The sequence below is a fragment of the Hypomesus nipponensis genome, chromosome 5 (genome assembly GCF_054491055.1).
Source record: "Hypomesus nipponensis isolate SF chromosome 5, ASM5449105v1, whole genome shotgun sequence".
Taxonomy (NCBI): domain Eukaryota; kingdom Metazoa; phylum Chordata; class Actinopteri; order Osmeriformes; family Osmeridae; genus Hypomesus; species Hypomesus nipponensis.
In genome coordinates this window covers 9,234,594-9,250,000 of record NC_140365.1, presented here as the reverse complement: position 1 = coordinate 9,250,000, position 15,407 = coordinate 9,234,594, and the positions used below count along the sequence as shown (strand labels likewise).

At 51.7% G+C, this 15,407-nt stretch overlaps 1 protein-coding gene across 1 annotated transcript in view; it reads left to right on the top strand.

Moving 5' to 3' along the window:
• The window catches only part of cux1a (cut-like homeobox 1a), a 127,245-nt gene extending 116,020 nt beyond the window's left edge, over nt 1-11,225 (top strand). Inside the window, exons 22-25 of the mRNA XM_084697821.1 lie at nt 2,901-3,197; nt 6,406-6,594; nt 8,381-8,696; nt 8,846-11,225. Of these exons, the coding sequence (XP_084553947.1) occupies nt 2,901-3,197; nt 6,406-6,594; nt 8,381-8,696; nt 8,846-9,284 (1,241 nt within the window). The 3' untranslated portion in view covers nt 9,285-11,225. The remainder of the gene's footprint in view (nt 1-2,900; nt 3,198-6,405; nt 6,595-8,380; nt 8,697-8,845) is intronic.
• Nucleotides 11,226-15,407: the final 4,182 nt, after the last annotated feature.

Here is a 15,407-nt window from a genome sequence, read left to right as displayed (position 1 = left end):
CGTGTTGTACACGCCAGCACACATGCACCGAAGACACAAACGGTACACACGCCACCCCTCATCCCCCTCCCCCTACATACACACACACACACCACCCCTCATCCCCCTCCCCCAACACACACACACCACCCCTCATCCCCCTCCCCCAACACACACACACCACCCCTCATCCCCCTCCCCCAACACACACACACCACCCCTCATCCCCCTACACACACACCACTTCCACATGTCATAAGCAGAGAGAGAAACCGAGGGGAGGGAGACTGGAGACAAAGCTTCATTTGGGGGGAGGGGGGGGGGGGGGGTTTCGACGTGGGGGAGACGCTCATCCGAACAGAGTTGTTTTTCCTTGCAGTCATCAGCGGTCAATTCTCCGCGCGGCAGGAGACGCTGGGAGCTTGTTGGTAATGGCCGGCCCCGCGTTCAGGGGGCCCGGCCGGGGCAGACGGCGCTCACCGCTGGGCTGGTGATGCCCTCTGCCTCCCGCGTTGGAGTCGTTTGCGGGCTGAAGTGCTCTGAGGAAGTTGGGGGAGCGGAGGGGGGGGGAGATGCAGAGGGGGAGCTGCGTCGCTCTTCCCTCCTCGCCCGCGGAAACACTGTCGTTGCTTTGAGTTGATTGGTTTGTTCGGGTCTTTTTTGTGCTTCCATGCCAGTGTTTTCATGTTTTCTCTCTCTCTCTCTGTCTCTCTTCTGTCTCTCTCTGTCTCTCTTCTGTCTCTCTGTCTTTCTCTGTCTTTCTCTGTCTCTCTCTCTGTCTCTCTCTCTCTCTCTCTGTCTCTCTCTCTGTCTTTCTCTGTCTTTCTCTGTCTCTCTCTCTGTCTCTCTCTCTCTCTCTGTCTCCCTCTGTCTCTCTCTCTGGCACGCACACACACACACACTCACACACACTGTTATCCACCCTTCCTCTGGCCCCTCACACTCTCACAGTTTGGCACCCAACTTTCCCTGTATCCCTGCCAACACGCACGCACACACACACACCCATGCCCTCACACACACACACACCCTTGCGCCTGCCCCTCAAATATACTTACACTCCTTCCCCTGTCCCTGGCCTAGGTGGTGGGCGGTTGGACCGAAGGGACCTCGTGTGGGTGTGTGCGTGTGTGTGTGTGTGGGCTCGTAGCTCCTAGCTAATCAAGCACTGCCCCTCCTCCCCGTCCCTCCCTCCCCGCGGTGGCCTTCGCCGTGGCCTCGGCTGGGAGAGACTGATGAGGTGTGCCTCCTCTCCTGGCAGCCTGCCCCCATGCAGGGTAGCCCTTCTGCCTGTGTGACACCCGTACTCCCCAATCCCCCCCGAGACAGACAGACAGGCAGACAGACAGGCAAACAGACAGGCAAACAGCGAGGCAGACAGACAGGCAGACAGACAGGCTGACAGACAGGCAGACAGACAGGCAAACAGACAGGCAGACAGACAGGCAGACAGACAGGCTGACAGACAGGCTGACAGACAGACAGACAGGCAGACAGGCTGACAGACAGACAGGCAGGCAGGCAGGCAGACAGGCTGACAGACAGACAGGCTGACAGACAGACAGACAGACAGACAGACAGGCTGACAGACAGACAGACAGACAGACAGGCAGACAGACAGACAGGCTGACAGACAGACAGACAGAGAGAGAGAGACAGACAGACAGAAACAGAGAGAGAGAGACAGCACACTTGGAACGCAAACACGCACTCCGTTTACACCGACATCATTCCTTACCCCCCCACCTAACCTTTCACCAACCCCCCCCCCCCCCCCCCCCCCCCCCCTTCAACGACATGCCCCTGTGTTGCACGCACACTTCCTATCGCGCAAGTGCTGTCTCTCACACACACACAGGCAAAATACCCCGACACACGCCGTGCTCCTGGCTTCGTCTGCATGTGACGGCGGCGTCATGTCTGACGAGCAGCCGCTGTGTGTCTTGGCTGTGTGTTTGCCGTTGAACAACCGCCTGAAATGTGACAGGCCTTTTTAATTTACACCTCTGATGTTCGATGTTCGCTTGATTTAGTGTAAAAAGGAGCGGGATCGTAAATCTTGTCAGCCGTGGCGTGTACGGTGTACAGGCGGCGCACACACACACACACACACACACTTATCTGATCTTTCCCACTGACAGGCGCTCTCCTGCCAATGCAACTCGACGTGCGTTTTCCTCCACAGATGGGGAGGAAAATTGCACACGCGGTGATTCTGTACTCCTCCGCGATCTCTCTCTGTCTCTCTCTCTCTCTCTTTCCGTCTTCTCCCCTTTCCATCTCTCTCGTCGCTCTCTCTCTCTCTTTCACTCACCCTCTCTTAAATGTTCCATCCCTCCCATCTCCCCCCCCCCCCCCGAGCCACCTCTTCTTCACCCCCCCCCCCCCCCCTCCTCTCCCCTCTCCACTCATCTCTGACAGTCGCCCGTCGCAGGGGGGAGAATTGATTGGCCGTGCGACGGCCCATCACACAGCCATTGGGCAGGGGGAGGCGGCGGGGGAGTTAGCGGAGATGACAGGCTCCCCGGTGAGACCGTTAGCGCCAGTCACTCTGCCGAGTGCGGCGCGATGGCCGCCCGCCTGACGGAGCACGGGAGCAGGGGACGGCGTGCGAGGCCCCGGGAGAGGCAGTAGCTCTGGGCCATGCGAGGAGGGGGAGGGTGGGGGTGTCGGACGCCGGGTTGGATGCCAGCGTCACGTTCCCAGTTAGTCGGTTAGGAGGCGGGTCATCGTAGAACCGGGTTTCCCGTATCTGGGAGTCGGACGAGGGGAGGCACGTCGCTTGGGATGGGTGTTTTGGGCTGTTCCCTCGCGATTGTGGATCGATTCACAAACGTGCTGCGTTTTGTGTTCTTTCAAGGGGTTCCCCCGGTTCACTCTCTCATGCTAACCCCCCTCTACCCCCCTCCTCCCTCTGACAGAAAACACCCCAAAGACCTCCGCCAGCTGCAGCCCCGCCCCGGAGTCGCCCCTCAGCTCGGCCGAGGAGTCCGTCAAGAGCCTGGGCGAGCAGGCGGGCGGGGGAGGCGGGGGAGGGGGGGCCCGCGAGCCCCCCGCCCGCGAGCCCAGCGAGCCGTCCGAGTCGCAGCCCGGCACGCCGCTGCCCGTGCCCGGACACTCGGGCCTCAGCATCCAGGAGATGGTGGCCATGTCGCCGGAGCTGGACACCTACGTCATTACCAAGAAGGTCAAGGAGGTGCTCACCGACAACAACCTGGGTGAGTCCCGATGTCGGATTCGGTCGAAGCGGTTTGTTTTGGTTTGTCGGTTGGTTTCCTAAATAAATAAAAAACGACCCCCCCCCCCCACCCCCCTCATTTGAACCAGCGACTCGGTACCGTGGGTCGACTTGGTACGTTCTCGTGATGTCAGAGTAAACGCGCTCTTGCTGGGGGTCAAGTGGGTTTTTATTTCCTCGTGTCTCCCTCAGGTTGTCCCCGGGCACGCACCACCACCACCACCACGTTTTTAATTACATTTTAATACTTCATTAAGAAGTTCTGGAGAAGTTCGCTCTGAGTTTACGCGGGACTTAAAAAAATGTGTCACGCAAGGCAGCCATTTTGTGGCAGAGGGCGTCTCTCAGCCCACGTTCACCAGGCAGCGTCCTCCCAACACGACAGTCCCAGCGACTGGAAATGAATGACTTCATTAATTACTGTTCAAAAAGCCCCTCTCCGCAATTCACCGCACGCTTCAAACGAGCGTAATGTTGCTCCGAGTTCGGCATGTGTGCCATCGTCGTACGCATTAGCTCCGCTCCACAGCCTGGGATGTGCTCTTTGCCCCGCCATCGTGGCAGGGCTGCCAAAGCCGAGGAATTAGCCAAGCGCCGCGCCGCGCCCCGCAACCCGGCCAGCGAGCTCATTAGCGACCCCCTTAGCTAAAATTAACCATGCTCTGCTCTGCTGTATCACAACAAAGACCCGGAAAAAAAACACAGTTTCCCCCATTGTCCTTGGAAGGCATAAGTTACTATCACAGCCAGCGCAGCCCCTCTCTGGGCATGTGCTTCCTGGCTTTCGACGGCGTGCTAACCGCGGACGCCGGGCCCAGGCTAACGGATGGCGCTCGGCCCGTTTTAAACCGCTCCGATCCTCCAGCCTAGCCCCGTTTGGTTTCTGCGCCTCATCCTGGATGGACGCAGAGACGACACGGGGCTACCAGTAGAGACGACGCTGAAGCCGTAGGTGCTACGCTTCTCACATCAGTCAGTCGGACCACATTCTGGGAAAGATGGTCTGGCGGAGAATCTCCAGAGAGAGAGGGAGATAGAGGGAGAGGGAGAGGGAGAGAGAGAGAGGGAGCCCCACCTCCCGGGTCCCCTAGACCAGAGCACGTCTCCTGTCTGGCGGCTCCCTTAGGGTCCCTCTGACCCCCCCCACCGCAGCGTGATGGATGGCATCGTTTAAGGGGACCCTCTTCAGAGCCATTCACGGAGCTATCAGGGCCACACCGCTTTCTCGTGCGGCCGCTAACTCGCCTAGCCTAGCCCTCGGTTAGCCTAGCCGCTAAGAGGGTACACGCCGATATTGCCCCCCCCCCCCCCCCCCCCGGCTAGCGAGGGGAGAGTGGAACCGCTGCCGGTTGATGCCGCGTGTCTCGTCGGAGTGATTTACGACGGGGCCGTGGCCTACACCCAGCTGCGGAATGACGCACGCTAACAAATCGGAGCCGAAGTGGTGCCCGCAAATGTGACAAATGATTGTGATTTGTCCGCCTCGCGTCTCCTGCCACATACACACACACACACACACGTAGGTGGAGTATTTAGAGCACAAAGGGGCCTTCTTTCATGAAAATATCTATTCGCCCAGGTTGGCCCCAAATCCAATTCTTTTTTAGATAAGGTGGCGGAGTGGGCGGCGACCTACCATCTATTTTTCCGGTGGCGCTTTTGATTTATGGCCAATAAAAATCTGTGATTTCATTAAAGCTGCGCTGTTCAAATAGAACGGATGATCAAGTTCACTCCGGTGTAAGCTGTCGCCTACAAACTGTGGATCCGCAAGGCTACCGCTAAGCTAACCGAGGCTGGATACAGTGTTTGCGTGTGTGTCTGTACACGGCAGGTGTTGCACTGTGAAGCACGAAGAAAGCTTCTGTCTGACCCCAATAGGAAAGGGAACCATGCCTTGGCGCGCACACACGCATACACAGACACACACACACATAAGACACACACACACACATGAGACACACACAGACATTCTCTCAGCGGGGCTGGCGTCACCTGCTTCCCTGTTTTCTCTCCGCTCCCATGCTGTCTACCCATCATCCTCCCCTCCTCTCTTCTCTGTAGAGTAGCGCTCCCAAATCCCACGCCTTTCAGTTGTGCCTTACATCTCCTCCGCGCCCCTGCCTCTGCGCACCCCCCCCTTCCTCCTCCTCTCCAGCACCCCCCCCCCCCCCGCCCGCCCCCCCGCTCAACTCACCTGAATGAAACGCTGTAGAGAGCGCGGGGGAAATAAAATAAAAAAAGCAAGCCCCCCCATTGCCAAAGGCACGTTTGAGGCCTCCCCCGAGACACAGGAAGGGGAAAGGGAGCTCCACTCGGCTCAGCGTGAGAGCTCGCCAGCGTTTGAAGCCTTTCAAGAACCCGCGGTGTGCAGCGGTGAATGTTTATGCTGCGAACAGACACAGGCCTCGCTTGTTGTTTTTTCGCATTTATGTGAATCCAGACGCGCTTTTTTTCGTCCCCTTCTTCTTCCCTCCCCCCCGCTTTATTTTGTTCTTGAAACATCGACGGGCTCAAACAACCAGTCAAAGACGATTTAAACTTTCCTTTTTGTCATTGAAGACAGCCACAGTTGCTGACAAATCGCTGGCAAGTTTTGAAGTTTCTGATGTAGGCCTCTCCAGTGCTAGGTCATTTAAATGACATGTGACAGTCTAGTTTAGTTTCTTATATACTAGTGTAATAATTGGACTAATACGCTGTTCCTGTTGGTCCAGAAGACATTCTCAAAAGTTAATACATTCGTTTATTGACCTCGCGAATGTTCGCAGAGGTCAATAAACGTTTTTAACCAACCAGAGAGTTGTTCTGTTCAGTTGTTGATATGTTGTCTTGGAGATGCGGTGACGTCACCAGCGTAAGTGCAGCTGATTGCTCTGACAACATGGCGTCTGCTCCAGATTCTACGTGTTCGATTGGGATCTTCCCACGTGTTGTTGTAGTATGTAAGAACCTACGGTCTCGGTTAACAAACGTTTGAACAAATCTCGGTTTACAGACCTGTTGAGGTGTAAACATTTGCTGTTTATATTCTCGCAGGTTGTGATGCGCTGGGACGATCCGGCACAAGCAAAGTGTTCAATGTCTCTTCTTCCTTGTGCTTTGATAGGAAGTAAACAGCGAACACAGTCTGCGAAGGGCTATGAATGCGTGTTTGCTTGACAGTCTTTCTTGCTCTCTCGCTCCAGGTCAGCGCCTGTTCGGGGAGACCATCCTGGGATTGACCCAGGGCTCGGTGTCGGACCTCCTGGCCCGCCCCAAGCCCTGGCACAAGCTCAGCCTCAAGGGCCGGGAGCCCTTCGTCCGCATGCAGCTGTGGCTGAGCGACCCGCGCAACGTGGAGAAGCTCATGGACATGAAGCGCATGGAGAAGAAAGGTAGACGCGGTTCTCTCCCCCCGCCGCCCTCTCCCCCTGTTCCTTTTGTATTCCCCGGTTTCGGGCCCTCCCACACCCTTTACCTCTTGAAGTGGACTCTAAACGGTTTGCGTGGGTGCCATAGCCTTCACATAGTAAGCTGCTATTTTACTGTATGGAATAATAGATTTCTCAGTAGAGAGTTGGCGCCGACACCATGTGACGGACCTTGACGGACGTAGTTTCTGTCCCCGTAAAGTCCTGGTATTGTGTTCGCACGGGCAAGGCCACGATATTGCTCTCCTAAGAAATGCGCCGGAGATCAGGGCATGAAACCAGCTGTAGAGAGAGAGGGAGGGACGAGGTGAGCGAGCGAGAGGGAGGAAGTGAGAGCACAGGGGAGGAGGAGGGGAGGGGGGGACATTTCTGATTGCTCTTTTTTCCTCCCATAATAGCCCAGATGTGTCCCCGGGCCGGCGAGTCACAGCCCACATGCCCGCGGCTCCTGCTGAACAAGAAGGGGGAGGGGGGTGGGCGGGGGCGGGGGGTTAGAAAAGAGTGTGGTGGTATGTCTATCAGCCCCACCGTGTCCATATTTGCGTACGGGCTTGTGTGTGTATCCGCGTATGAAGGGGGGGAGGGGGAGGATGCGCTTCTCGGGCGCTGTCCAGATCAATCTGGGCGCTGGATGTCAAAGCGGCTCATCAGACGCGACAGGCCCCGGCCTCTCCAGGGCCTGCTTATTTAAAGTCCAATGCACTCATCAGAGTCCCCTCTCCCTCTCCCCCCCCCGCCTCCGCCCCCCTTTGCTCCGTCGCCCTGCCCGCCCCTCCGCCAGCTAAGTGAACATTCTGGGAGTGATTAGGCCTGTTTAACACTTCTCCTCGGGTGGAAAGTGACATTGCTGGTCCTTTTTTTTTTTCCCTCTCACTCTCTCCCCCCCCCCCCCCCCCGCGTCGAGGCATGTTGTTAATGGGATGCCCATTGCGGCGTGCCGTGGCTTGGGTCGGCGGGCTAGCGCCTTAGCGTAGCACGGAGGCTAACCGCGGGGGATGGTTCATTAGCGAGGATGCCTCGGACGCCTCCTTGTCCACCCAGACCAGGCGGCTGGCTCATAATTTGTCGGTTTTTCACGAGCATCGCACAGCTCATTGCTGTCGCGAGGGGAAACGCTCACGTTTGCTAGCACGTCTTTTAATTCAAACGGTATTTACCCAACCTGGTTCGTCCTTCCTTCTGTCCTCCCTGGCAAACTTTCGAACTGGAAATGTCCATTTCGTCCCCGAAAATATGACAACCCCCCTTTTAATTGATGTAGTTGTCAAAAGGCCAAAAAATGACTTCACGAGGATGGCTTGTCTGAGGGCCTGTGCAGCTTGCGTAAGTGCGCCAGAGATGGTGTCGGGGGAGGGGCGTCGAGGTGTGCCCTCATTGTTCTACACGGTAACCTCACCACCCTCTGCGAGAAGGCTGCCGCTGAAGAAACCATGCCTGAGATAACACTGCCACCTGCTGGGGAGTCACACGGATGGCTTCTCAGGGTAGCATGCCAAGCCATTCATATGGCTGAATATTTGCATAGAGCTCATGCCTTGTAGATGTTCCTGTGTTATTTGATAGTAGCAGACAAGCTGGCGGTCTGTTCGTCTGTGAGGGAACAGTTTGGTCGAATGTTTGTCAAAAAATCCCCGATAAACTCCTTAAGAACGTGAACGAGAGAAACCCGACAACCGCATGCCCCTCTTTGAACTTTGAACCGGCAGTCGCAGTCAACCCTTCCTCCTCCTGTCCCCACCTCTCTCCTTAGCCTACATGAAACGGCGCCACAGCTCGGTGAGCGAGAGCCAGGGCGGCGACGGGGGCCTGTCGGGGGGCGACTTCAGCCAGGGCGGCAGCCCCCAGCACGGGGCCCACCTCCACCCCCACCCCCAGCAGCAGCAGCCGCAGCAGCCCCCCCAGCAGCACCTGAAGAAGCCCCGCGTGGTGCTGGCCCCCGAGGAGAAGGAGGCGCTGAAGAGGGCCTACCAGCAGAAGCCATACCCCTCCCCCAAGACCATTGAGGAGCTCGCTTCCCAGCTCAACCTCAAGACCAGCACCGTCATCAACTGGTTCCACAACTACAGGTAGGCGGAGGAGATCGGCTTTTCTCGATTCCCCTGCTGATTTTCCTTGTGGTTTGCAGCTGACGGCGAAGCGATCGATCGCACAGAGAAAGCCTGTGTCCCCACGTAACCACGCTGGTCGTTAACGGTGCCCCATTTTTTGCCGGCAGGTCTCGTATCCGACGGGAGCTGTTCATCGAGGAGATCCAGGCGGCGGCCGGCGAGGGCGGCTCTCCGTCCACCAGGGCGGGCAAGGCCAGCGAGGGCGACAGCTGCGACGGTACGGAGTCGGACGGCACGGTGGAGGGCCGCCCCGGCCCGGAGCACGCGGGGGGCGGCGGAGGCGGAGGAGCCTCCGAGGGGGAGGGCGGGCCCGACCACAGGGACGACGGCGGCGGCGCGGCCGGCTCCGCAGGTACCAGCGGCCACCACAAGGGCGGCGCCCTGGACAGCCTGTTCAGCTTCCCAGACGGCGGCCATGTTTCCGCCGCCGCCCGCAACCCCCGAGACAGCAGCCTGCGCAAGAAGAAAGCGGCCAACCTGAATAATATCATCCACCGCCTGGAGAAGGCCGCCAGCAAAGATGAGCCCCACGAATGGGAGTTCTAATACAGGCCCTCACCGCCCATACACCTGGGAAGAAAGAGTTGCTATTTTTCTAGTGCCCTGACTGCACAGTCCAAGGCCAAGCCTGGTGCAGCGCTGCCAGATGAGAACTGGCGTCTTTTAAGACTTTTTCATATCAAAGAGGGGTGTCGAGATTTTTGGGGGGAGTTGAAACAAACCGACGACAACAACCTGGTTTTGTTTCGGAGTAATCAGAAGCACTTAAGACAGCCCTGCTGGCCACGGGGCCTGAACACCACCGGCCAAAGGTGCGAAAGAAACGAGAGAGAATGCGCTACTCACAAAGAAGCGGCACTTCACAGGAGAAAACTGTCTAGAAAAGCAATTTTGTGTTTTATTTGTGTTTGTGTGTGTGCGTGTGTGTTTGTGTGTGTTTCCCTTTGAGAGATTTATCGCCACCTCAAAGTTTTTCTAACCTTGTTCGCTCAGTGAGTTTTCACCACATCAAGCAGACTAAACTGTTACAATGTTCCTTCCCCTTTTGTTCCCTGTTTTCTATGGGGTTCTACTCCATTGCAGTTGTTTGACGTCTTCTGTAAGGACTGTTCGAGAGAAATTGCATCAAAAAGCCAAGCGCTCAGGAACTAGCGCTTGCAAGACAGAGGAACGTACATTGAACCCAACCTTCCCTTCTGAGCCCCAAAAGTCACCATCTAATGGTGATGGAACTCTTAATACGCTATGAACTACAAGAATTTCAACTTTTTTTTCTCAAATTCTTTTCTCCTATGGGAAAGAAAAAAACATCACCTTTTATAGCAATTTGGTTGCCACTAAGAGATTGCACAGTCGGTCGACTCTAAACGATGCTAGTTTTGATTCCTGAATATTTGGAAAAAAGTGAAAATACTAATTATCAGTTGTTTGAGAAAAATGGTGAAGAAATATCACTTTAATTCACAATTTTCTGCGTTCACTATAGAAATGCAACGGTCATGTCAGGAAAAAGGTAAAAATCTGAAAAAATTTGTGGTAGCTGACTTAGTGTTTTCTCGTGAGTGATCTAGAAGCTCTTTGAAAAGTAGTGCACATTTCTTTCATAGCTTTAACTGACTTCTGGAGACGCCATTTTGGTGACTCCAGCAGTGTTTGTTTAATACACTCCATTTTAGGCCAAAATCAGGTTTGAGAAAAAAAAAAAAAAAAGACAAAGACAAAAAACAAAGGTATACCAGTTTGTGGAAAAAAGAGAACTCGTGTTCAGTCAAGATATTTTTGAAAAGAAAATAACAGAATCTGCTTTTGAACCTCTTTAACCACATAAACCACACTATTGAGACCTCAGAACTGGGGGCGGGCAGTGGAGCCGATGGCCACTGCGCTTCACAGACTGGCCCTCGGAGGAGAGGCTTGCGTTTCATTGGGTGAAAAAGCCAGGAGATGCACAGCTCACTTTACTGTATATTCCAAGCTTCAGGCTCTTTATCTCTCCACTCTTTACTGGCGGTTGTGTGTATATATGTACATTGTAAAAACAAAAGACAAGAAAAGAGAGGGAGTCTGAAGGGATCCCAGGAGTCCTCGTGTGCGGCGCACTGAGATGGAGGCCGACAGATAGCCTCGCTCTGGGCGTCCACAGGCAAGATGGGACTGACCATGGACAAGCCTATCCAACGTCACTCCATGAAAGCCCTCTCCTGGTGCGGCCATTTTGCGTCGCTTCGATGTCGAGAGATCAAGTGTACCAAACTGTGCCAAGCAATATTAGTACAATGTTCAATCCTGACATGAACGATCGGTACCAAAACTAACATCCAAAGTACTGGTGCGGCATCTCCGAGCAGTCTTCATTTGCAAGCTTCCGTGACGACCTTGTGTGACAGGGTTTTCCAATTTAACACTCCTCGTCCAATCAGGAGCACCAGTCGCCTCCTCTTTCACCCATCGCTCTTGACAAGCCCAGGGGGGGGGGGGGGGGATATATCTCAGAGGAAAAGGAAGATCAATTGACACGGGTCAATGGAAGAAACCAAGAGAATAGTTTTATACAGCCCCACCTCCCCTATCCCACCCAAGACATATTAGCCTAGTAGACCCTGCCCTGCACACAGCGCAAACCCCCCCCCCCCTCCCCCAACACCACCACCTCTCCTCCTCTCTCTCCTCTCCTCCTATGCCACAAGCTCACAGTGCCTGCCTTCCCACTGCCTCTTCCCCATGTGTGTTTGTATATGTGTGTACGTCCAACGCACGCACACGTGTACAACGACGACAAAAAATGAAAGCGCACGCTGGCGGCGCGTGCGCGATTCGCTTTTGTATGCACGTACCCGCCAGGAGGGGGGGGGGGCGTCGTGGCGTGAACTCGGATTTGCCTCGCCGCGCACGCCCCCCCCCCTTGCGCGAGTGTGTCTGTGTGTTTTTTTTTCTAAGTCTGCGTGGCTTTTGATTTGTACATACCTGCGCACACGTCACGTGCACAACTGCCACCCCCTGTTCTCTCGTTTCAGCTGGTTTTCTCAGTTATGGCTTTTGGCGTAGCAGTCTCACAATACAGTAGGGCCACTGTATTGCCATATATTAAAAGGACTCACAGTAGATATCTTCAACATAGACTTTTTTGTTTTTTTGTTTCTGCTTATTTATAGGTGCTGTATTTCACATTTATACGTCTTATTTTAATATCTGTTTTTTTTAATGATGTTGTTGTATGGAAGGGACTATAAGGGGGTCGTGTTACAATAATGTTTTGTTTTTGTTTTATAGACTGATAGACTGCCGGCAGTATTGGGTTATGCGTACGAGATGTAGTTGTCATACATGTATATTAGTGATCTTTGAAGATGTTTTGACAGTGTCATTAATATGGTTTTATCTGAAACGAGAGCAATGTAATGACATGTCAATAAGGATTGCGTCATGGTGCATTCACCGTACATTATTTAGATTTGTTTTTATTTTTCTTACATAACTTGTATGTCTTTTCCAGGAGCATAGATCACATTTGCAAGCGTCAGTGATAGCAAGCCAATATTGTCACAGTTTTTAACCTACTCTTTAAGTTCACAACCCGGCACTACAGGGATGTTGGAACCAGAGACTGTTATCGGTGAGGTAGCATCCTTGGGATGGCATCTGCGGGCTTGGGACTTCCTATTGGCATCACCTCAGAATCACCCCTTATAACAGTATTTACCTTTATGCAATAACGTCACATTTAAATATTGTGAATAAGTAACGATAGGATCGTACTGTAAAACAAGCGCAAATTTACAATAGCTGCGGCCAACTTTTTGTGGACCGACCAACAGAGCAATTTATTGAGCTGATGGTCGCAGCGAACAAGCGTGAACGTGACGCAACCGTGTTTATTTGTGGACCCGGCGTGTGTTAGGTTGTTTACCTCGACTGATATGGGCAACATGTGACTGCACAAGGCTAGCTAGTTATTTGAAAACATAAGCTATAAACTTCCATGCACCTCCAAATGGAAGAACATTTTTCATATATATTTGTTCATTTCCATGGCATCACTTTGATATTAGATTTTTTCTAAATGTATTGAAACTCGAACGGCGTGACTACAACATAAGAATATTGTAAGATTTTTGACCTGATGCAAATTTCTAATGCAGTTAACTTCAAGTATATTTGGCACTGTAAATTCATTCTGGGGCTTTTCTCTTAACAATAACAGAGTTATGGTGTTGAAAGCACAAAGCACTACTGACCAAAACCCTTAAAAAGGGGTCGAAGTAACTGCATGCCCCATATAGCCTATTCTGACCTTTAGAGTACATGTAACTAAGAGATTATTGGCAAATAGCAGAAGTAGATGTTCTTGCAAATTTGCTGCACAATAAATGGTAGCCCATGGGAGCCATGATAGTTTGCCTGGTTTTCTGGATCGACGAAGCCTGCCATTCGACTGCTCCTCTTCCAGCAAGGCTGGGAGGGATTAAATCCCTTCTGGAGGGCAGTGGAGTAGGCATAGTACCAGAAACCACTGCATACCGGCCTGGTTTCAAACCAAGCTCCCGCAAGTGCCACATTGCCAGCTTGGCAAAGCCACAGCAGTCACATTTAGCTGGTCCCGATTTTGTACCGAAATGGATGGTCAAATTAGATCATTACAATTGTTAATCACATAAAAGCACAAGTTCTGCAACTGTTCTGTTCAAGCATTACAGATTTTGTTTAAGTAATTGTTTTGACAAGTGAAACTTAAATTTACTACCCTAAAAAACTACCTTTCAAAAAAGGCTTAGATTATTCAGCATCATTAAGCTGACTTGTCAGTTTAGCACTTATGGGTCTGTGAGTTTTTAATCTCAAGACCACCTCTTATTCCTGTAGGAGTGCCTTTGCCTTAAATGATCCAAGTATCGATATTGTAAAGTTTTTCTTTTTGCCCATAATAATTGAATGCAGTAAAGCTGTCTCGGTCTGTTGGACTGTGGTCTCGCGTCCACCCCATCTTCATTTTAATGTACATCTCCTCTTGCGAGACCTGTGTGCAGTCATTACATGGAAGCTACATTAGGTGTCGTTTTAGTCCGCCACTCCCGAAAGTTTTAGTCAGCCGCGCCTTCTGTCGGGGAAATGCTCAAGAGGTGATGCCAATACAGTCCTTTTCACGCCCCACATATGAACTTCCGTGTGGGGTTGGGCGTTCCCTTATCCTTTTTGTTGTTACAGAGTACGATGGCATTGTGGAAGGCATTTTTAAAACACAAAGATACATTTTCTTCATGATCGAGCACCATCCACCTCCCATCTTTTATTCCCTTTTCACAGGTCAATTTGTTTCGTGTTGGTGTATCGTTCAATTAAAGGGGGGGGGGGGGGGTTTGTGTACTCTGAGCTAAAGAAAGTCACCCCGCTAGAAGTAGAAACCAAAGTGATTGAATGAGTTTGTACCATTTCCCCCATTATCAAATTGTCCCTGTGTCATTGGATGTTGTCATGTGACTGTCTCCCCCTCCTCATTGTCCCCATGCAATAGGTTAATTTCACACCGAACATTGGTCATTGTCCTCGTTATACTGTAGTTGTGCTTCACATATGACATTATGTTGTTGACTCTGATTTTCTGATCTGGGATTCCACAGCAAGGCTTGTTACTTGAGGCAACAGTAGTATGGGAAAAAACCAGACTAGTCAAGACGTAATATCCCACAGAAGCGATACCCAGTCTAACAAAAGGACCAAATCAGGCTTAAACATGTCTGACAGTTACTAGTACTGTCTAGCACCGGTTCAAGAAGAGGTCATAAAGCCTGTGTTTATAAGATGATGTACTGCGTTAAACAGGTTGAGATCGATCCTATATTCTTTGCTCTTATTCATACGGCATGTATAGTTCTGCCATTGACAGGGAAAGGTTATCTTTAGTGTTGGTCAGTTTTTTTTTTTTTTTTTTTTTTAGTAGCTACAAAGTTGTCTGTAGTTTTCTGAAAAGAACGGGTAAGATATCATGAAGAACTAGGGGACAGGATTTCACAGACAAGTCCTGGAGCAAGCACCCAAAGCTACACTGGTTTATACAAAGGGCATTTTGCATGTTTGTGCCGTTTTTGTGCTTCTGTTCCCTTGTGTGTTTTCTGTTGTTAATAAGAAAAAACCCAGGATTTTTTGGTGGAGTCTGGTGTTCAGTCAAACAGTGTACAATTTGTTGCGGAATCCATGTGATTCTTTTGGATGAATTTCAGGAATTTGCCCTTTGCAAATATTTTTCTATAGAATTTAGCAGATTGCTATCAATATTATATACACTGTCATATAAAATTGTACAGATTAATTATATCCTTATAGCAAGTTGTTAAGCATTACTATGGGTTTTGTTTTATGTTTATTACTGTCGAAGTATTGGTAGTTCTCTGTGGAGTGGGTTTGTCTAGCTCAGTTTTTCCCTTGTCAGAATTATGAAAACCTCACACTTCTGCAATGGTACTTGTTACCTGCAGAACAATTAGCATTAGACAGCGCTTGTCTCATGGTGTTTGTGTATCACGGATTCACATTTCTCGTATGACCCTCAAATCATTTCATTTTTTTCCTTAAGTTATTTGTAAAACCAACGTTTATCACCGTACAAATGAAGACCAATGCCTTGACTCTTGTATCGTATGATGACACATATCGAGCCCCATTCTCTTTGTGTTT